General features: G+C 42.9%; 2 protein-coding genes across 2 annotated transcripts in view; one reads left to right on the forward strand and one right to left on the reverse strand.

Moving 5' to 3' along the window:
- Nucleotides 1-20,838, forward strand: part of LOC115152089 (transcription factor Maf-like) — a 47,466-nt gene extending 26,628 nt beyond the window's left edge. The window contains exon 3 of the mRNA XM_029696600.1: nucleotides 20,663-20,838. The gene's annotated coding sequence lies outside the window, so the exon portion shown is untranslated. The remainder of the gene's footprint in view (nucleotides 1-20,662) is intronic.
- An 885-nt stretch (nucleotides 20,839-21,723) lies between these two features.
- Nucleotides 21,724-22,532, reverse strand: part of LOC115151360 (WW domain-containing oxidoreductase-like) — a 265,138-nt gene continuing 264,329 nt past the window's right edge. Inside the window, exon 6 of the mRNA XM_029695274.1 lies at nucleotides 21,724-21,915. Within this exon, the coding sequence (XP_029551134.1) occupies nucleotides 21,724-21,915 (192 nt within the window). The remainder of the gene's footprint in view (nucleotides 21,916-22,532) is intronic.

A 22,532-nucleotide genomic window follows, 5' to 3' on the forward strand; every position in this document is an offset into this window, starting at 1 on the left:
ACAGAAGCAATCAATCAATCAGATTCCAAACTCTCCACCATGGCCAAGACCAAAGAGCTCTCCAAGGATGTCAGGGACAAGATTGTAGACCTACACAAGGCTGGAATGGGCTACAAGACCATCGCCAAGCAGCTTGGTGAGAAGGTGACAACAGTTGGTGCGATTATTCGCAAATGGAAGAAACACAAAAGAACTGTCAATCTCCCTCGGCCTGGGGCTCCATGCAAGATCTCACCTCGTGGAGTTGCAATGATCATGAGAACGGTGAGGAATCAGCCCAGAACTACACGGGAGGATTTTGTCAATGATCTCAAGGCAGCTGGGACCATAGTCACCAAGAAAACAATTGGTAACACACTACGCCATGAAGGACTGAAATCCTGCAGCGCCCGCAAGGTCCCCCTGCTCAAGACTACATATACATGCCTGTCTGAAGTTTGACAATGAACATCTGAATGATTCAGAGGACAACTGGGTGAAAGTGTTGTGGTCAGATGAGACCAAAATGGAGCTCTTTGGCATCAACTCAACTCGCTGTGTTTGGCGGAATGTTGCTTATGACCCCAAGAACACCATCCCCACCGTCAAACATGGAGGTGGAAACATGCTTTGGGGGTGTTTTTCTGCTCAGGGGACAGGACAACTTCACCGCATCAAAGGGACGATGGACGGGGCCATGTACCGTCAAATCTTGGGTGAGAACCTCCTTCCCTCAGCCAGGGCATTGAAAATGGGTCGTGGATGGGTATTCCAGCATGATCATGACCCAAAACACACGGCCAAGGCAACAAAGGAGTGGCTCAAGAAGAAGTACATTAAGGTCCTGGAGTGGCCTAGCCAGTCTCCAGACCTCAATCCCATAGAAAATCTGTGGAGGGAGCTGAAGGTTTGAGTTGCCTAACGTCAGCCTCGAAACCTTAATGACTTGGAGAAGATCTGCAAAGAGGAGTGGGAAAAAATCCCTCCTGAGATGTGTGCAAACCTGGTGGCCAACTACAAGAAACGTCTGACCTCTGTGATTGCCAACAAGGGTTTTGCCACCAAGTACTAAGTCATGTTTTGCAGAGGGGTAAAATACTTATTTCCCTGATTAAAATGCAAATCAATTTCTAACATTTTTGACATGCGTTTTTCTGGACTTTTTTGTTGTTATTCTGTCTCTCACTGTTCAAATAAACCTACCATTAAAATTATAGACTGATCATTTCTTTGTCAGTGGGCAAACGTACAAAATCAGCAGGGGATCAAATACTTTTTTCCCTCACTGTATATGTGTGTGCTCTCCCAAAAAATCTGTGTGTGTGTGTGTGTGTGTGGCTTTTTTAACAGAGCTAGATTATCACCCTAGTGAGCGATGCTGCTGATACAGAGAAGATGCTGTAGTAATTAGTATAGTATATTGTACCTAGCATACAGAACCAGGGTCAAACACAGCAGTGTATATTGGTATGATGCCTTACCAGCAGTAAACCAGAACAGGCAAAACTATAGATCTGGGACAGAAACTACACATGGAATCACAACTTACTACAGAAACAGTATATTAGAGTGAGAAAGAGTGACGGAGAGAGAGTCAGAGAGAGAGTCAGAAAGGAGAGAGGAGAGAGAGAGAGCAAGAGATGGGTCAATATAAATAGCAGCCAATTGAAATATAGTATGGGATCCTATCAGAAAACACAACCAAGTGAAATATAGTATGGGATCCTATCAGAAAACACAACCAAGTGAAATATAGTATGGGATCCTATCAGAAAACACAACCAAGTGAAATATAGTATGGGATCATATCAGAAAACACAACCAAGTGAAATATAGTATGGTATCATATCAGAAAACACAACCAAGTGAAATATAGTATGGGATCCTATCAGAAAACACAACCAAGTGAAATATAGTATGGGATCATATCAGAAAACACAACCAAGTGAAATATAGTATGGGATCCTATCAGAAAACACAACCAAGTGAAATATAGTATGGGATCCTATCAGAAAACACAACCAAGTGAAATATAGTATGGTATCATATCAGAAAACACAACCAAGTGAAATATAGTATGGGATCATATCAGAAAACACAACCAAGTGCGCACTGTACTTACACACTACATCTCACACACACACACACACACACACACACACACACACACACACACACACACACACACACACACACACACACACACACACACACAAAAACAGTGGCTGCGTTGGTAATTTGTTGGTTGTATTGGTGCAGTGGACTGTAGCGGTGGAGCAGTAACAGTTTGATGGTAGGCTTTATGAGGACAGTATATAATGTGTGTGACAGCGAGAGCCAGAGGGGGAGATATGTGACGCTACGGCAACCAGTGCTCCTTTGTGGCCCTACTGGACTCACCTACTACTTGACTAGCTACTGAATTAGCCCTCTGATTGGCTACTGAATTAGCTCTCTGATAGGCTATAGAATTAGTCCTCTGATTGGCTACTGAATTATTAATTATGTGTTTGTTTATAGAATTAGCTCTCTGATCTGTTGTATTGCCTCCATTACTCACACAAAAAGTACTACATGTGGGTTATTTGGTAACTCAGCTCTGGGTACAGGGCCGTGCACAGAACGTTCAGGGGGCAGGTGCTCAAGTTGGGTTGTTGGGATGTCCCAAACATGGGTCCTTTTAACCATCAGTTGGGTAAAAACATTCTTCCATAATATTAAGATGATTTATTACGTATTATAATAAGGTATACCACCTTACTGTATCCCCACAATGGGGAACTGTAAGCGCAATTGAAGCTACAAAAATGTAAATGTTTGACCTTAACATGTGATAACTATACAACAGAACAGATTAACAGGAATGACATTTACTCTCTTGGGTGGCTAAAAATAACTTTTTGAAAGCCACACCTCAACTAAACTACACCTCCAGTCTTCTGGTCTTGTCACGGATCACCCTGGTACTGCTGCTCATTCTGTTCACCAGTTCCGGAGGTCTACGTCACCGGCCTTCTAGGCTTCACTGAACGGGATTCATTACCATCAACCCCGGACTGTCTTCTCTGATTACGCACACCTGGTTCCCATTTCCCCTGATTAGTATGTTATATATGTGCCCTCTGTTCCCTCGGTCTTTGTCGGTTATTGTTCCCATGTCCGTTGGTGGTGTGAGTACCTATGCGTTGGTGAAGCTGTTATGCTGTGTGCTATATATATTGTGTATTATGGGTATCGTGTCGTTCAACAAGGTTTACCCTCGCTCTTTTGATTGGGTACAGCCAAGTGTTTTTGTATAGGTGTTTGTTTTGGGTGTCTTAAAAACCCCTATTGTATATTCCTGCATCTGTCTCCAAATCCTTTATACCAGCGTGACAGGTATGACCTGCTGGGTCATATCTCAATAACCCAGAACCAATAACCCAGAACCAATAACCCAGAATCAATAACCTAGCAGTTTAAAAAAAACAAAAAAAAAACATCCCAACTAAGAGGCCCAACGCCTGCAACCCAGCAGTTGGGTCAACAAAACAACCCAGCATTTTTTAGAGTGTAGAGCAGGGCTATACACACAAAGCATCAAACTCTGACATATACCTCTACAGTTGTTCTCTGGAGAGTCATTGTGCTAAAGAGACGATGATCACTGTATGCTGATAGATGTGTGTTTCATCCTAGAATAAAGATGATGGATTGTGGTATTGATTTAGCTGAGCCGTGGCCATGACTGGACTGGCTGTCTCAGACTGACTGCGAGAGAGGAAGTTTCACTTATTATTATTCTCTGACTCATTGGGGATCCGTGTGCTGACCCGGGGTGTGTGTGTGTGACAGGCTTAGATCCTCCGTGTCAGGGACAGCGCTGAAAATGAAACACGGCCTCTCTCTCTGTTCTGCTGCTGTTCTCCCTGTCTGTCCCTCACTATCCCAGAGGAGGCTAGGAACACACAGACACAGAGGGAGAGAAAGACAGAGAGAAAGAGGAGTTGAGGATGGAGTTATCGACTCTCCTCTGTTCCATCACCTCCAACCCCTCTGAAGGTGTACCGAGACACACGTCACATGAATACTCAAACACACACATTCCGTTTCTGCATAAGGCAGAGGAAGTGGGATATTGTAATATCAGTAGGCTATCTATTTCCTACTCTGCTAGTGGATCCCAATCCTCTTTGGAAATAACAGCAGCAGCACAAATCTGTGTGACTGGCTGAGACAGAAAGATAGGGCTGGGCTCTGTTTAATACCCTTATGTAAACCAGTAGCAATCAACCCTAACACAGCACCACACAGCACCACTCAGGGAACAATAAAGGACACTCTCTATTCTCTCACCAGATAGCAGCGCTGTGTGTGTGTGAGTGAGAAAGAGAGGGAGAGAGAGAGATACTGTACGGTTGTTTCTTTCAGCAGTTAGAGGACAATGCGGCCTGGTTCCCAAGCGTTTGTTGTGCTAGTTTAGAATGTGTCTTAAACCTGACCTCAGAGACGAACTACTGTATGTCTGATACGCTCCTTCATTCAGCCTCCACTGTCCCTCCTTTCTGATATCTCTCTCTCATCCCTCAGCATCCCTTTGTTTACTTCTTCTCCTCATGCCTCCCTCCTCTCTGTCTCTGGTTCGGTAAACAAAAAGCAGAAAAACAGTCAAACAATCTAAATAAAAAAAACAGCAGTGACACAAATATCCCAAATCTCACCACACCAGCTAGAGCCAAGACAGCAACAAAGGGCAAAGTATTGTATGCATGTGCATGTGTGTTTCTGGTGTATGAGTGTGTGTATAATTTTTGACAGAAAACATATTATAGTGAAATATCTTTATTTCCAGTTGTCAGCTTGTCATAATGGCCTCGTGTTTAAGCCATATAGGCCCTGTCATAATGGCCCTGTGTTTCAGCCATATAGACCCTGTCATAATGGCCCTGTGTTTCAGCCATATAGACCTTGTCATAATGGCCCTGTGTTTCAGCCATATAGACCCTGTCATAATCTCCCGAGTGGTGCAGCAGTCTGTCCCGAGTGGTGCAGCGGTCTAAAGCACTGCATCTCAGTGCAAGAGGCGTGAATCCAAGCTGTATTCCAACCGGCCGTGGTTGGGAGTCCCATAGGGCGGCGCACAGTTGGCCCAGCGTCGTCCGGGTCATTGTAGATAAGAATTTGTTCTTAACTGACTTGCCTAGTTAAATAAAGGTTCAATAAAAATAAATAAATAAATAACATTTTAGCCATATAGACCCAACTAGGAAACCATATAATATTCACACATTAGCCTTTATCCCCTAGTCCAGGGATTCCCAAACTCGGTCCTGCCCGAGTGCTAGGGCAAAAACCAAAACGTGTACACACACACACACACACACACACACACACACACACACACACACACACACTAGCCTGAGAGGGAGAGGGGCATGTGATGAGTTCCTAGAGAATTATTACACTTAAAAGAAACAGAGAACAGGAGAGGGAGATTTAATGTTCTTATTCCAGCAGAGAGAGATCAACAGCACAGCTCCGCTCATGATTAAGAGAGGGTTGTTCTGTAAAGACAGGAGAGTCTTGAATTACGACACGGAAGCGTGTGTCTCTGTGCTACTAGTGGCTCTCTGGCTCTCTGTTACAATAGAGGGTGTGTTTGTGTTGCTTTGATCCTTATATTAATGATAATATCACCAGGTTGGAGAGTTGTGAAGTCATTGGGATTCAACCTAAGAACCAGATTGGTTTGTAGCACCTCTGGGAAATGGTGGTTGCTGTTATTGATGAAATGGAAGCAGTGTTCCTAGTGTACAGTATGCTTTTGTATTCAGGTGAGATTTTGTTTCTGCCTTTGATCAGGCAGTGTGCAGTATACATCACACAGTTTTATGGCAAGAGCGAGAGATAGAAGAGAGAGTATTATTTCAGAGTCCCAGGCATTGCGGCTGTTGTTGTTCTATAGGCGGTTTTATGGAGCAGAAACCAACTGGCTGTTCTCTGGGTTGTTTTCGCACTGATTGATTGCTCTGGCCTGAGGCTCCTCTGAGTGTGTTGCGTCGTGTCTGGGTGTTTACCGGAATGTTTGGAGGATAAAAACCTGAGTCCTCGACATCAGTCTAGACTAGAGTCAGTGAGGAAAAGAGACAGAGCGAAAGAAACAATGAATGAAAGAGAGAAAGAAAAACAACAGTTCTCCTTTGGCTCAAAGGAGTACATAGCCCATAGAGAACCCATGCTTTTGTCTGTCTCTGTGTGCTGTGGTAGACTGAGCTGCATTCTCAGTCTCTGGACGGTTCTGACTGTGTTCTCCAGTGCTGCAGACCTGTCAGTGGGTCAGAGACAGACTGACACTGAGGCACCAGAAGGGTCACAGTTGTCTGTCTCTATATGTATCACTTTTTTTCATTCAAACTGTCACCCCTTTTATTCAGTCTATCTCTCTCTGTCAGGGAAGTTGTCAAGGACCATTTGAAAAAGTTGGAAAAACAATATTTTGCTAGGACGTGTGTGTTCAGTGAAGAAGAAACTATAGTTTGTATAGAGTGTGTCAAACACTGGCATCTCAAAGGGTGTTCATGTGAAGTGTGTGTGTTTCCATTGGGCCTGTAGCAGTGGATTGATTTTGATTGCACAATCCTTCAAACCACTATGTTTTCAGATGATAATCTGCTCACGCCGCAGATTATAACTCAGATCATCTATTTCACAATAAACACAGAAACTATGTGACACTTGTGTGTGGTGAGACACACACACACACACACACACACACACACACACACTAGCCTGAGAGGGAGAGGGGCATGTGATGAGCTCCTAGAGAATTATTACACTTAAAAGAAACAGAGAACAGGAGAGGGAGATTTAATGTTCTTATTCCAGCAGAGAGAGATCAACAGCACAGCTCCGCTCATGATTAAGAGAGGGTTGTTCTGTAAAGACAGGAGAGTCTTGAATTACGACACCGATGCGTGTGCATGCATGCGTGCGTGTCCCTGTGCTGTGAGGTTTCTTTCTGTTGTGTTTCTTAATTAGCGGACAAAGGTTACTAAAGGTCAAGGCGTCTCAGGCAGGGGGGCCGGCACATGCAAATGAGGCAGGAGGTCAGACGGCTTAGTGACCCGCCTTTCACAGCCCATATATGGGCGCAACCACACTCGCTGTACTGACATACAAATACCCTCAATTCTAAAATACTATCACTGATCTAGGGGATGTATTTACACCAATCACACACAGGCACTGTACTGACATACAAATACCTGAACTAATATTAATACCGAGTTGATGACACGGATTTCGGACATACGGATTTCTACGTAGACTAATTACCACGATTGCTGAATGTATCACACCTTTGCCATGCCAAACACTCTACCAGATCATTATCACACCTTTGCCATGCCAAACACTCTACCAGATCATTATCACACCTTTGCCATGCCAAACACTCTACCAGATCATTATCACACCTTTGCCATGCCAAACACTCTACCAGATCATTATCACACCTTTGCCATGCCAAACACTCTACCAGATCATTATCACACCTTTGCCATGCCAAACACTCTACCAGATCATTATCACACCTTTGCCATGCCAAACACTCTACCAGATCATTATCACAACTGCATCCTGCCCATTGGGTTTCTGACTCAGATCGGCCCAGAATAATATTGATACAACCTTCATATCTACCACTTTCACATGACCTACTTATTATTCATGACATGTACTCTTCTAGTTCTCTCTCCAGCTCAGTAGGCACTACATGAACACCCAGATAGGGTGTCAGTGAGTTCAGGGAGTTGGAGAGTGTTGAAGGAGATAAGATAAGAGGTGAGACAGCAGTAGGTAGTCGCCTGTGCATAAAAAAATTATCCTTGTAGGCTTAGACAAGTTCTAGTGGTAACACACACACACACACTGTTCCACTATGCTCTGGTGATAAAAGTGATAGAGCGTTAGACAAGTTCTAATGCTGGAGGTGATAGACAGACATTAGTAGTGACAGTAGAGCTGAAGGGTTTTATCTGGCTCGGCTGTGGGTCTGATACCTCCTGCAGCAGACCTTGTCTAAGTCTCCTTTAGACTGTGGGCCAGTGTATCAGGACTATGTCACTGGGAGCTGTGGGTGGGGGTTGTGTGATGATCTGTGATAGGTCCTCTAATAGAAGTGTGACTGTCTGAACTATCACCCCGATAGTGACTCTGGACTAGACAGGACAGCAGGACTGAGACAAGAGCGCAGGAGACAGGGAGAGACAGAATGTAAAAGTAACAGAACGTTATAATCCTCTGAAATAATAAATCATACAATATTCAGGGAGTATAAAGTTCATATTTTCCAGACTAGCCGTTCAAACGTTTAGCCGATTTGGTTTTAGACAAACGTAGCACATCAACATGAACACAAATAATACTAGTGAGATAATGATTTGTGAATTAATCCAAAACACACTTAAATTGTCACTGATGCTTTTGGGCCCACCGTATTAAAAGTGAAAGTGAGAGTCAGTGAAACTTTGACAGGTCCACATCTTCAGTCAGGCACTAAGGGACTTGAGGGTTTACAGTTGACTGTTTCTTGTGCTCCTCCTCATCTCTCTTTATCAACCCAACACAACCCTGCTTTAGTTCTAAACCACTGGCCAGACTCCGCTGCCCCAAAGTCTTAAACCCCAAACTCTCAATCTCTGACTGAGAGCACACACACATACACACACACATACACATACACACACACACACACACACACACACACACACACACACACACACACACACACACACACACACACACACACACACACACACACACACACACACACACACACACACACACACATACTGTACATTACTACACAATGAACTGCTTCTCCAGCACATCTACAACTGTTAATGAGCAGGTCATTAAATAGACTGTATTTCATATAGCTTGTTGTGTCAGTGTGTCTAATACATACATTACCAGTGTTGCCCCTACTCCCCCAGCCTGTGTATGTGAGTACAGTACCTCTTTCATCACACTGTACAATAGGCTTTACAATAATAGACCATAAATTAATCCAGTGGCCAGACCAGCTAGCTGTAAATAGTAAGTAGTGATTGTTTACAGTGCAGACACGTCTATGAGTGGGCTGGCTACACAATTATCACACACAGCAGCACTCAATCCTCAACTGCCACTGTGTAGCATCACACTGAACACTGCCATGATCTCTCACCAGGCTCACAATAACCTCGTCAGTTAGTATTATATCGCTTTTACATAGAGTAATAGTAATATACTCTACATTCTTTCTTAGAGGATTTCTGGGATGACACTAGCAGGGTTTTTATTTATTTACTTATTTAGATCTGTAACCTTTATTTAACCAGAACAAATTCCTATTTACAGTGATGGTCAGGCAAGAGGCGAGGGGCACTGAATAAATCAAAGTTAAAAGGGTCCTGGCTCCAAGGCTGGGTGAGGGTTATAGCTCTGCTGTACCCTCTTAACGGCAGTGGCGCTCTCTGTCTCTTTAATCCTGCTAGTCTAGAGCAGATGAGAAGGCCTTATTAAAGATTGATTTACTCCACTGTCTGTGCAATCTGGGCTCAGGTTATCAGGGAGATCAGTCAAACACACACACGCTCTTGCTTCACTTCATTATCTCTAATACTGCTAGTAAACGTTTAGCGCTCGCGTGTGTTCTCCCATATGGAGCGCACACAGCTCTGAGCCTCAGTGATGTTAATGGGTTTTTAAATGTCAGGGAATGATAACAGGGGGATCTGTTGTCCTCACGATCATCATCATCGCAGAGCGGAGCAGAGAGTGGTCGCTGTATGTGTGTGTGTGTGTGCGCGGCACCCAACCCATGTGTGTGTGCGCAGGTGCGGCCCTACTTCCACCAGTGCTGATGTCAGCATGATTTATGCACCAATCAGATGAGGAGAGAGCGAGAAAGCGAGAGAGAGAGAGGGCGGAAGGAAGGGAGGGAGGGAGGGAGAGAGGGAGAGGGACGGAGGAAGTACTGTGTTCTTTAATCATCCCTTCTGCTTTCTCACCATAACATTTGAAAGCTCTGGCCTGGTCTTTATTGGTCTCACTATGTGAGTCTCCCAGCAGGCTTTGGGTAGTCCGGTCAGTTGGCCCTGCTTCCTGTAATCTAGATCTGCAGAGGGACCTAAAAGGATTCCCTTCATTGAGCCCTGTGTAAGGGATGGACACACACGTACATGCATACGCATGTGCACTTACACTGTGAGAAGAGGGCAGACAACATTGTCAGGCTTGAGATCTGTGGGCGAAATCTCTTCTCTAGTCCCAACAGGTAAACAGTAAAGCCAGAAGTCTAAGTCATACTTAAGCTCTGACGATAGACTGACTACTAAGGGTGAGAGATAGAGAGGCTGTCTGACACATGAAATAATGGCCCTGTGTTTTAGCCATATAGACCCTACTAGGAAACCATATAATATTCACACAATAGCCTTTATCCCCTAACTCGGTCCTGCCCGAGTGCTAGGACAAAAAACAAAACGTGTATACACACACACACACACACACACACACACACACACACACACACACACACACACACACACAGAGGAATTGATTCTCATTGTGAGAAGCAGAATCGCTGTAGGGACAGTCACTGTTTACTGTAAATAAACAAGTGACACACACAGTCTCCAAGGGGGAAGGGAGCTTAACTAACCATTTACAGGGAAACCACTGGGGTAAATGTCTCACTTTAGTCTGTTTGTAGTATTTTTTTGTTTTGTTTTTATTACTGTAAAACAAGTTCACCCGAACAAGAGCCAATTATAGAAAGAGAGGGACTAAAACAGCAGTATTCTGTGGTAATTATTTGTTTATCTCGTAAAGCTCTATTACATCATGTAGACCAGGGATCATCAACCAGATTCAGCCGCGTGGCAATTTCTTCTTGAGTGGGTGGTCAGAGTGCCGGGGACATAATTACAAATCATTTGTAGACTGCAAATTGACCACAAGAAGCCCAAACCGATGTAATGTTGGACTAAAACATAATCATTTCAACTTTGCTTCCAGTTGTATACGATCATGTGTCTCTCCATTAAGCGTGGGAATACTAATTAAAATCACTTGGAGCTGGTGCTTTTACAGTCTTATGTCCCCCTCTTTTCCGCGCTATGGATTGAATCGAGCCCTCTCTCTTTCTATACTCCCGCTCTTCCCTTTTGCGCTCTCTCTCACCTAAGTTCTTAAGTGATCAATTCTTCTTCAGACATCGTATTATCATGCTTACTGGGAAATACAGACACACACACGCACACACGCACACACGCACGCACGCACGCACGCACACACGCACACACACACACGCACACGCACACACACGCACGCACGCACGCACACGCACACGCACACACTCAACATAAATCACAGCCTGTCACTCACACTGCTGCTTACAGACATTTAAACTCTGTTATGATATTCTATTGTTGACTAATTTATTAGGATCTTGCTCCATTAGTCTTCTTTACACACAGGTTGTGGTCTCTTGCCAATAACACCATTAGGTCTACTGTCGTTATGTGATCAAACATACAGTAGTAATGGGGAGAGTACAGAGGTAGACAGGAGGGAGTTTCTCCCAACGAGCTGATTATCCCACACTGCTGGATACCAACTGTTTTCTGTAATAACCATTTGATTATTGTCACTGATCTAGTCCAGCAGCAGCAGGTTGTTTTCATGGTGCGCATGAAGAGATCTAGACATAATCAGAGGTCTGAGGACAGAAAGAGGGGAGCTAACTGCTGTTGAGTGGGACTTCAATTTAGTAATTAGATCATTCAATATAATCATTAAATTATCATTTTTTTTAAAGTTATTTCCATATAAATATTGACAGCTAACCTTAGTATTGAATGAGAACCTATTTCTTAGGGTTGAACCGGGATATGGGCATGAAGCTAGGGTAAGGGTTAGGGTTTAGGCTACAGTTAGGGTTGAACCGGGATATGGGCATGAAGCTAGGGTAAGGGTTAGGGTTTAGGCTACAGTTAGGGTTGAACCGGGATATGGGCATGAAGCTAGGGTAAGGGTTAGGGTTTAGGCTACAGTTAGGGTTGAACCGGGATATGGGCATGAAGCTAGGGTAAGGGTTAGGGTTTAGGCTACAGTTAGGGTTGAACCGGGATATGGGCATGAAGCTAGGGTAAGGTTTAGGGTTTAGGCTACAGTTAGGGTTGAACCGGGATATGGGCATGAAGCTAGGGTAAGGGTTAGGGTTTAGGCTACAGTTAGGGTTGAACCGGGATGTGCACAAGAAGCTAGGGTAAGGGTTAGGGTTTAGGCTACAGTTAGGGTTGAACCGGGATATGGGCATGAAGCTAGGGTAAGGGTTAGGGTTTAGGCTACAGTTAGGGTTGAACCGGGATTTGGAGTGTTGTGAAGCATGAGGGATTCATCAGCTTACACTACTCAAATGTATCAGTTTACCCAAATGAAAATAAAGGTTTAGAAACAACAAAATCAGGCCCACAACACACACTCACGCAGCCCAGCCCGTCTCCAGTGCTGAAGCTGTTTGTAAGGCTAAGTAAGCGGCGCCCAGGGTTATGCATCATTTACCAAGGCTCAATAACAACCTCTTTTTCACCGCTCAACCTACCTGGCCACACTGAATCACGCGCGCGCACACACAGAGCACAGCGTATTTCTTCTCCCCTGGAAACCTTAACCAGGCACATTATATCTGTGTTGCAGCTATCTGGCCATGACATTATGTATTGTTTTGATAGATATTGATCCTCACGGCAGAGCAAGTTAAACAGAGGAGAAAAATGTGCTTTGAAAAGCAACATGGCTGCCGAGAGAGCGAGGGTAACGGGTTGCTAACTAGAGAACAGGGGAAAGAGATATAAAGAGAGAAAGAAAGAGAGAGAGGGGGAAATAGATAGGGAGGGAGGGATAAAAAGAGAGAGAGAGCAGGGAGGTTTATAAAAAGATTGGTGTCACAACAGAGAAGAGAGAGAAAGGTCGACAATGGAACTGTGACCTAAAAGAGAAGAGATGAGAAAAGTTGATTTGGTGGTAGAGAAGAGTATATGTGAATAAGGTACAGTGGTAGAGGATAGTTTATGTGAAAAGGTACAGTATTAGAGGATAGTTTATGTGAACAAGGTACAGTAGTAGAGAATAGTTTATGTGAACAAGGTACAGTAGTAGAGAATAGTTTATGTGAACAAGGTACAGTGGTAGAGGATAGTTTATGTGAAAAAGGTACAGTAGTAGAGAACAGTTTATGTGAAAGAGGTACAGTGGTGGAGGACAGTTCATGAACAAGGTACAGTAGTAGAGAACAGTTCATGTGAACAAGGTACAGTATTAGAGAACAGTTTATGTGAACAAGGTACTAGAGTAGAGAACCATTTATGTGAACAAGGTACAGTGGTAGAGAATAGTTTGTGAACAAGGTACAGTGGTAGAGAACAGTTTATGTGAACAAGGTACAGTGGTAGAGAACAGTTTATGTGAACAAGGTACAGTGGTAGAGGATAGTTTATGTGAACAAGGTACAGTAGTAGAGGATAGTTTATGTGAACAAGGTACAGTAGTAGAGAACAGTTTATGTGAACAAGGTACTAGAGTAGAGAACAATTTATGTGAACGAGGTACAGTAGAAGAACAGTTCATGAACAAGGTACAGTAGTAGAGAACAGTTTATGTGAATAAGGTACAGTGGTAGAGGATAGTTTATGTGAACAAGTTACAGTAGTAGAGAACAGTTTATGTGAACAAGGTACAGTAGTAGAGAACAGTTTGTGAACAAGGTACAGTAGTAGAGAACAGTTTATGTGAACGAGGTACAGTAGTAGAGAACAGTTTGTGAACGAGGTACAGTAGTAGAGAACAGTTTGTGAACAAGGTACAGTAGTAGAGAACAGTTTACGTGAACAAGGTACAGTGGTAGATAACAGTTTATGTGAACAAGGTACAGTAGTAGAGAACAGTTTATGTGAACAAGGTACAGCAGTAGAGAACAGTTTGTGAACAAGGTACAGTAGTAGAGAACAGTTTATGTGAACAAGGTACAGTAGTAGAGAACAGTTTATGTGAACAAGGTACAGTAGTAGAGAACAGTTTATGTGAACAAGGTACAGTAGTAGAGAACAGTTCATGAACAAGGTACAGTATTAGAGAACAGTTTATGTGAACAAGGTATAGTAGTAGAGAACAGTTCATGAACAAGGTACTGTAGTAGAGAACAGTTTATGTGAACAAGGTACTGTGGTAGAGGATAGTTTATGTGAATAAGGTACAGTAGTAGAGGATAGTTTATGTGAACAAGGTACAGTGGTAGAGAATAGTTTATGTGAACAAGGTACAGTATTAGAGGATAGTTTATGTGAATAAGGTACAGTAGTAGAGGATAGTTTATGTGAATAAGGTACAGTAGTAGAGGATAGTTTGAACAAGGTACAGTAGTAGAGGATAGTTTATGTGAACAAGGTACAGTGGTAGAGGATAGTTTATGTGACCAAGGTACAGTGGTAGAGGATAGTTTATGTGAACAAGGTACAGTAGTAGAGGATAGTTTATGTGAACAAGGTACAGTAGTAGAGAATAGTTTATGTGAACAAGGTACAGTAGTAGAGAACAGTTTATGTGAATAAGGTACAGTAGTAGAGGATAGTTTATGTGAACAAGGTACAGTAGTAGAGAACAGTTTGTGAATAAGGTACAGTAGTAGAGGATAGTTTATGTGAACAAGGTACAGTGGTAGAGGATAGTTTATGTGAACAAGGTACAGTATTAGAGGATAGTTTATGTGAACAAGGTACAGTGGTAGAGGATAGTTTATGTGAACAAGGTACAGTGGTAGAGGATAGTTTATGTCAATAAGGTACAGTGGTAGAGGATAGTTTATGTGAACAAGGTACAGTGGTAGAGGATAGTTTATGTGAACAAGTTACAGTAGTAGAGGATAGTTTATGTGAATAAGGTACAGTAGTAGAGGATAGTTTATGTGAATAAGGTACAGTAGTAGAGGATAGTTTATGTGAACAAGGTACAGTGGTAGAGGATAGTTTATGTGAACAAGGTACAGTGGTAGAGGATAGTTTATGTGAATAAGGTACAGTGGTAGAGGATAGTTTATGTGAATAAGGTACAGTATTAGAGGATAGTTTATGTGAATAAGGTACAGTAGTAGAGGATAGTTTATGTGAATAAGGTACAGTAGTAGAGGAAAAGATAATCAACACAAACCCCTTGATTTCTTTTGATATAAATCACTTAAAGTACACACACACACACACACACACACACACACACACACACACCGGAAGTGTGTTAGTTCCCCCATTTGACCTGTGCTTGTCTCACACACTGCGTGTGTGACCTTGGCTTGGCCCGCTGGTAAAGTGGAGCGTAGGAGAGAGGGTGTGTGAGCAGCCAAGCGTACTCCTCCAGATTAGCAGGCTTTATTACTGCCACCGACCACAGCCCCTACAAATCCTCTTATTTCATTTTCCCTCCCGCTACCTCTCTCTCTAACACACTTGCTCCCGCGCCCTCCTCTCTCCCTCACTTTTCTCTTTCTCCGCTCTCCCTCTTCCCCTGCACTCTCTCTTTCTCTCCTGTTCTCACACACTTTCTTTCCCCATTCCACTTTCACTTACTTGTTCTCCTTTCTCTCCCTCGTGTTTCTGCCTTGCTGACATCTTTCTCAGCCTCTTATTCCCCCTTTTCCTCATTCTTTGTTTGTCTTCCTCTACATTTTTTCAAAGTCGTAAATTTTCCCTATACCTTCTCTTTCTTAGCCTCTCCTTCCCCTGCTCTCTTCCTCCCTCATTCTATTCAGTGTGATGAATCTGTAGACAGGGCCTAATAATTGTACTTCAGCCCAAGTGCTCATTTTTCTCCATGTTTGAAAGCCGTGACAAGCAGCAGTTCTTTCTCTATCCACCTTCCTCTACTCTCTTTCTCCCTCGCTCTCCTTATTTCTCTCTCCCTCTCCCCTCTATTCCTCTCATACAAAGGGGTGAATAGAATAACTGATGGTTTACAAGGTCATGCTGTCTAGTGAGGACACACAGGGGGTTTCTACAGGAGCTATGTCCTCGCAGGGGCCATGTTCAGCCTCAGATATAGAGACAGAGTGTCACGTTCTTCAAAATGAGCGGAACAAGGCGCAGCATGTGTTGGGTTCCACATCTTTATTTCAGTGAAACTAGAAACAAAATACATCAATAAACGAACAACGAAACGTGACTACGTGGTGCACATGCACAAACACAAAACAATATCCCACAAACACAGGTGGAAAAAATAGCTACTTAAATATGATCCCCAATTAGAGGCAACGATTACCAGCTGCCTCTAATTGGGAACCATACCAAAACACCAACATAGAAATTTTAAACTAGAACACCCCCTAGTCACGCCCTGACCTACTACACCATAGAGAACCAAGGGCTCTCTATGGTCAGGGCGTGACACAGAGGAAGTTTTGGATAGCACACAGCAATATATCTAGGGGGAAATAACCATTGTGCTCTCAAAGCTTAAGTAAAGGAATGTTCCCTTAAATTCCAGATACCTTTATCTTAAGACAGCTAGGTGACACAACCACATCAGTCAAATATATGGGACACGAACGTTCCATTCCAGCTAAACAATGGATATATAGTGTTTTGCAAAAAAAAACATTTTCATACACAGCTAAAATCTAGGGAAAATAATCTGAGAACAGTAATATTTTACACACACATGAAGGTACCCATAAGCAATCATTTCTGGTGAAAGAACACAAATGTGAAAAGTTTGTGGATAAAGCGTTTTGGAAAGAAACTAATCATGTATTGAATGTCACATGTTAATTTCTGTAGAATATTACCCAGCCCCAGTCACACAACCACATAGCAGTGTTAAACGCAGCCTGTACAAGGAGTGCCAGAACACCCTGGGACTAAACATATGGGCTCCTCTAGAATATTCTCACCAATCTCAACCTCACGCATGCGCATATTCACTCACACACACGCTCTTTCTTGCTCTCTCTCTCCTCTTTCTTTTGGATCATGCTAGATTCCGAAAACTGGAACATGGTAACGCTGTACTGGATCATTTCATTGAGGAGACCTTGTATTGACATAGTATGTGTGTGACTGTGTGGTGTGAGCCTGGTTAAAGTCTTGCTGGTGATGTGCTGTTCCACCTCAGGTATTTACATGTCAGAGAGAAAAGCATCCGGCAGAGCTACAGGGGACAGTCCCACTGCAGTAAACGCCAACGCCCCATACACACACACACACACACACAAATGCAGCCACATGCACATGCAGACACACGCACAGCCTCGGCCCAGATCTCTATCTCATACCCCCCCACACACACTATAGTTACTGAGGCAGCTTTCTGTACACATCAGCAGAATGTAAAGGTGCAGACAGCAGGATAAATAAAGACCAACACAACATCATTATACCATTCATAACGCTGTTTAATCAACTACACAATTCAATATTGTCATGTTGATATTTTAACATAATTATGGTTCATGGCTGTAAATTGCATATTTTATTTTAAACATAACATGAGTTAAATGAAATTAGGTTTTTGTCCAATAAGCACTTTCACAAAAAGTAATATTTTCAGGGATGACGGGATATTCTGAAACTTGTGTAAATACAGAGGCTTGCTTGATTGACAACAATTGAATTACTCTACAATAGCACTTAATAAATATCAGTCATTTTAATATGAGGGAGAGAGAGAGAGAGTACAGTATATTTTCTCCATCTCAGTAGATATGTATCGAGTTAGTCTTGTCCATAGAGGGCTTTAACATTGATTGTGATCATTAAATATATCCGTTCCAAATGGCAGCATGGCGTTCCAGACGTCAGCACTACCAATATAAGCAACACAGACATATTCAAATCAATCCGCCCATAAATATGAGCGGGGAAATTCATCTTATGGGAAATAAAAAAAACGAAAAGGGAAAATAGCAGTCAGCCAGTACACATTACATTGTAATATAGATAAACATTCATTTAACAAATTGTTAATGTCTAAATGTTTGTATGCTATATTTTAGTTTCCTATTTTTAATTGTATAAATGATATTTATATTCAGTATGTATTGGATTCTCTTCTGATCTGCATCTACTCTTCAGAAGCATGATGGGAAGTATCTTGGCCTCATTTATAAAATGTATTTTCATTTTCATGATTCTACATTTCAGAGCATGATCAGTGTATGAATGCAAAGGATGATTCATGATTCTTCATTCAGAGCATGATCAGTGTATGAATGCAAAGGATGATTCATGATTCTACATTTCAGAGCATGATCAGTGTATGAATGTAAAGGATGATTCATGATTCTTCATTCAGAGCATGATCAGTGTATGAATGTAAAGGATGATTCATGATTCTTCATTCAGAGCATGATCAGTGTATGAATGTAAAGGATGATTCATGATTCTTCATTCAGAGCATGATCAGTGTATGAATGCAAAGGATGATTCATGATTCTTCATTCAGAGCATGATCAGTGTATGAATGCAAAGGATGATTCATGATTCTACATTTCAGAGCATGATCAGTGTATGAATGCAAAGGATGATTCTACATTTCAGAGCATGATCAGTGTATGAATGTAAAGGATGTGTAAAACACAAATCATATTTTTACACACATTGATGAATTCCCACAAGCATGTTTGAATTATTAATCACACATAAAAAAAATGCATTCAACCACAATGAGAGATAAATAGAGGGATGGTGGGAGAGAGAGGTAGAGAGAGAGGAGAGAGAAAGAGAGACTGAGGGTCCTCGGGTGAGTCAAAGGATCAAGGTCTTCCTCCTCAGAGACAAATACTTTCCTCTCTTCTCCTCTCCTCTCCTTTCCTCTCTTCTCCTTTCCTCTGTTCTCTAAGCGTTGGGAGGAAGTGTAATGTATTGATTAACTATCAGATGATTCCGATAGGGCCTGATCAATAAGACTTTGTATGAAAGCCAGGCAGGAACCTCCCTCTACAGTCAGAACACACGCACCCACACCCACACATGCAAACAAACACAATCATAGATCCACGGCAGCGATGCACTCCCAGAGGACATCTTAATGCTGTTTCCTCTTTGTTTGTTCTCTGCCCAGCATCTCACTCTCTCTCTGTGTCATTGACTGGTTATAGCGAGGGGCTTATATGCTGTTGATGTCTCACTCACTTCTTCTCTGAAGGAGCTCAGTGACATGCATCAATCAAATCAAATGATCAGTACTGTATGTGTGTGTGTGTGTGCATGCGTGTGTGTAGAGGGGGGAGAGGGGTGTAAGAGAGAGTCTCAGCTTGCTGCTCCTTACCAGTTCGAGAGCAGAGGAAGATGGGTGCAAGGGGCTCAGCTGTAGCACTACTGCCCCTAGGGGCCACAGAAGGGGGTGCTGGATCTATAACTGGGTGTACCTCTTCCTCCTGTATCCCTCTCTCCCTGAGGATAGTGTGTGTGGTGTGTGTTGCAGCCGGTCCTTACATGCCCCCACACACCCTAAAAAGAAAAAAAAGAAACGTTTCTGTTGTGTATCCCTGGAAATAATCAGAATTCATGTAAACATAGCTTGTCCAAAAAAAGTGGTCTCTTGGCACAATTTACCGCGGGTATGGGCCGCAGGACAGGGTAAGTTGAGCCACTTACTAATTTAATTGTACTGAATTAAATATCACCACTACCTTTTTAAAACCGTCTCTTTATTTGCCAAACACAATTCAACAAAATCACAAATAGTTTTTTGTATTTTAATCAACTGTTAACACAGGCTTAACACTTGACAAACACTTTGTACTTTTTGTACACTTTAAACACAGGCCCTGTTACCTCATAATCCCAGTGATAATGACTTGCATTACACCTGGGAAGAAAACACTTACATTTACTCAACTTGCCATTGGCTCAACTTACCCCAAGGCAAACATTTTTACTATTAGCCCACACAGCTACAAGGATGTACTTTCATGCTAGGTTTAGGACATCATATAGAAGCTTATAGAGACCCCAACTGAAATATAGAACAATCTTAAATGATCTACTTTGGTTTAAATACAAACACCATTTAACCTCTAACACAAATTCCTTTGATTTAGTGAAAATGTTTTTTTTGGGACTGAACTTGCTTACCACTTGTGGTTTCTTCCTTCACAGACTCCATTAAAAATGAGCATCTCTTCCTAAATATTTGGTTAAATGATACATTTTGTGTATGGTTGCCTAGAAACAAAGGTGGCTAAACTTACCCCACTCTCCCCTACAGTGCTGAACTGCTGTTGAACATCATGCAGGGAATAAAGCAGTGTTTAACAGTGAGAGGGACTCTTTCAGGCATCAGCTGACTAACCAGTCGTGAGAATGATGCAGGTCAGCCGTGTGATTGCTTGGTCAATGTGAATCACTCTTTGGCCCTTCCCAATGTTCCTGGTAGAGAGGGTTGAGTGGAGAGTAGTTCCGGGTCAAGGGGCGCTGTGCTGCTCACTGACCACAAGAAGCAGCCTTTCTAGGCCAATTCTGATTAGTCCCCTTCTCCCTGATATGTAAACTCATTTTGATTCCTTTCAGTTGGATCCTGTCAACTCCGTGCAAGTAATGAAATGACCACAGACACATACTTCAACAAACAGTCTTTAATGAGTCCTCTCTCTTCCTATTCTTTACAGAAACCATGACAGAGGAATGGTGATGTCTTACCAACGTCGCTCCATGGCACCGGACTGCGACAAAGCACAACGTCCACACAACGTCTCCAAACCACCCAGAAACCAACCAACAGTCCCTGTACAGAAGTCCAGACAGACCCAGTCATGACGAGATTATTGACAGAAACAAATGACAACAAAACTAAACACCCAAGAAAAAGACTTCATGTTTGATTCAACTACTAAAACTCCTGGATTCCCTCTTCCTCTGACATCACCAGTAGCTACGGACGCAATTCTGACTCAACATGACAAAGATACAGTACCTCCTCATTGTAAATAGCATTTTGTAGAGTATTCTATGTAATAATATGTAGGTTGGAGGTCTTTAACTGTAGACGGATACTGTAGAGGGGAGAAGCGATGACAGTGAGTCCCATTTAGCGCATGATGTGAATGTAAATAATGTACAGTAGGGCCTCTTATGAAACAAAACTACTGCGTCTGTATATAGCCATGAAACCATACCTCTATGTATATAGGCATTACATTATACCTCCTTATTTCTCCTACCCCTCTTCAATCCCCCTAAACTAGCACAATGATACTCACCACTCCCTATATCTCTGTAGACAGACATAGAATAGATATATACAGGAGGAGACTGGGGACACAGAGGGAAGATACACAGTGTGTGATGCAGGTGGCAACACACTGGAGTGAAAAACACAGGCCCACTTTGGCTGGAACTGGTGAACTCTCCCTGCCCTGCCACAAAGACGGTCAGCGGGGATGTGTTGCCACTCGGACCGTCTCTCTTTTCCTCTCCCTTCAGTGTTAAACGACCACAGTTCAACCTGTAGCCACAGTGTAGCTATTAGATAAGATGTATTTGTACATGTATTTTAGTCCTTAGTGAAGTGACGGGTCCAGTTCAAAGGTTTGGCAGCTTTCTACAGTCCACTCAATGTGCAAACTTGATTGGTTTTCATCTCCACTCCCTCCCCCTCCATTCCTGATTGGCTAGTCCACCTTGCTCTTCTAGTCCTGATATGGCTATTGCTAGTCCGTGGGAATGTCCATCAGACGGCCTGTAGGCCTGAAGGCCTCTCTGAGACCAGGCGCTCGCTTAGCTCCCACAGGCTGGCTGCAGTGGCCTGGTCTTCGGCCTGGGGGGAGGGTAGGCAGCGGAAACAGTTGTTGATGTACATGCCTCCAAAACCCTCCAGCTCCGGAGCTACTGCACAGTACACTGTGGTGGCTGCCCCCTGTTGCTGTGAACACACAGACAGAGAGAAAGAGTGATAGAGAGATACACACACACACACACACAGGTCAACGTGGAGGACCCTGATCAACATTAGCTTTGTGGGAGGAGAGGACCATCAGAGAGATACACAGAGACCCTCCCGTCCGCCAAGAGACAAATCCTGCCACCCTAAAGATGCTGCCGAGACCTCCACCAGAATAAACACACATCTGGACTCAGCGACCCCCCCCCCCCCCATCTTTCCTGCATGACCCCAGAGCATCTGTACGAGACAGAGGAGGAACTCCATACAAATGGAGAGAGGCAGATAGAGACAGATAGAGAGGATCAACTCCATAGAGACACCCCTCTCTGCCACAGCCCATAATGATGGGATAGTGTTACCCTGTATATATATTTATATACATATATTTATTTCTATATTGTGTGTGAACAGGACTGCTAACTATCCAGAGTGCATGCTGATGTATATGTGGTAAATACAATGCTAACTGTCCACAAAACAGCACAGATCTCCGCAAAAAAAAAAGACTACATTTTCAGAACGTCACAATCTCCATGGGATGGTGACGACTGTTTATTCAGATTTAAAGCAAAACACACCAAATTATGTTGGACTTG

This window comes from Salmo trutta, chromosome 17 (assembly GCF_901001165.1).
Source record: "Salmo trutta chromosome 17, fSalTru1.1, whole genome shotgun sequence".
In the NCBI taxonomy this organism is placed as follows: domain Eukaryota; kingdom Metazoa; phylum Chordata; class Actinopteri; order Salmoniformes; family Salmonidae; genus Salmo; species Salmo trutta.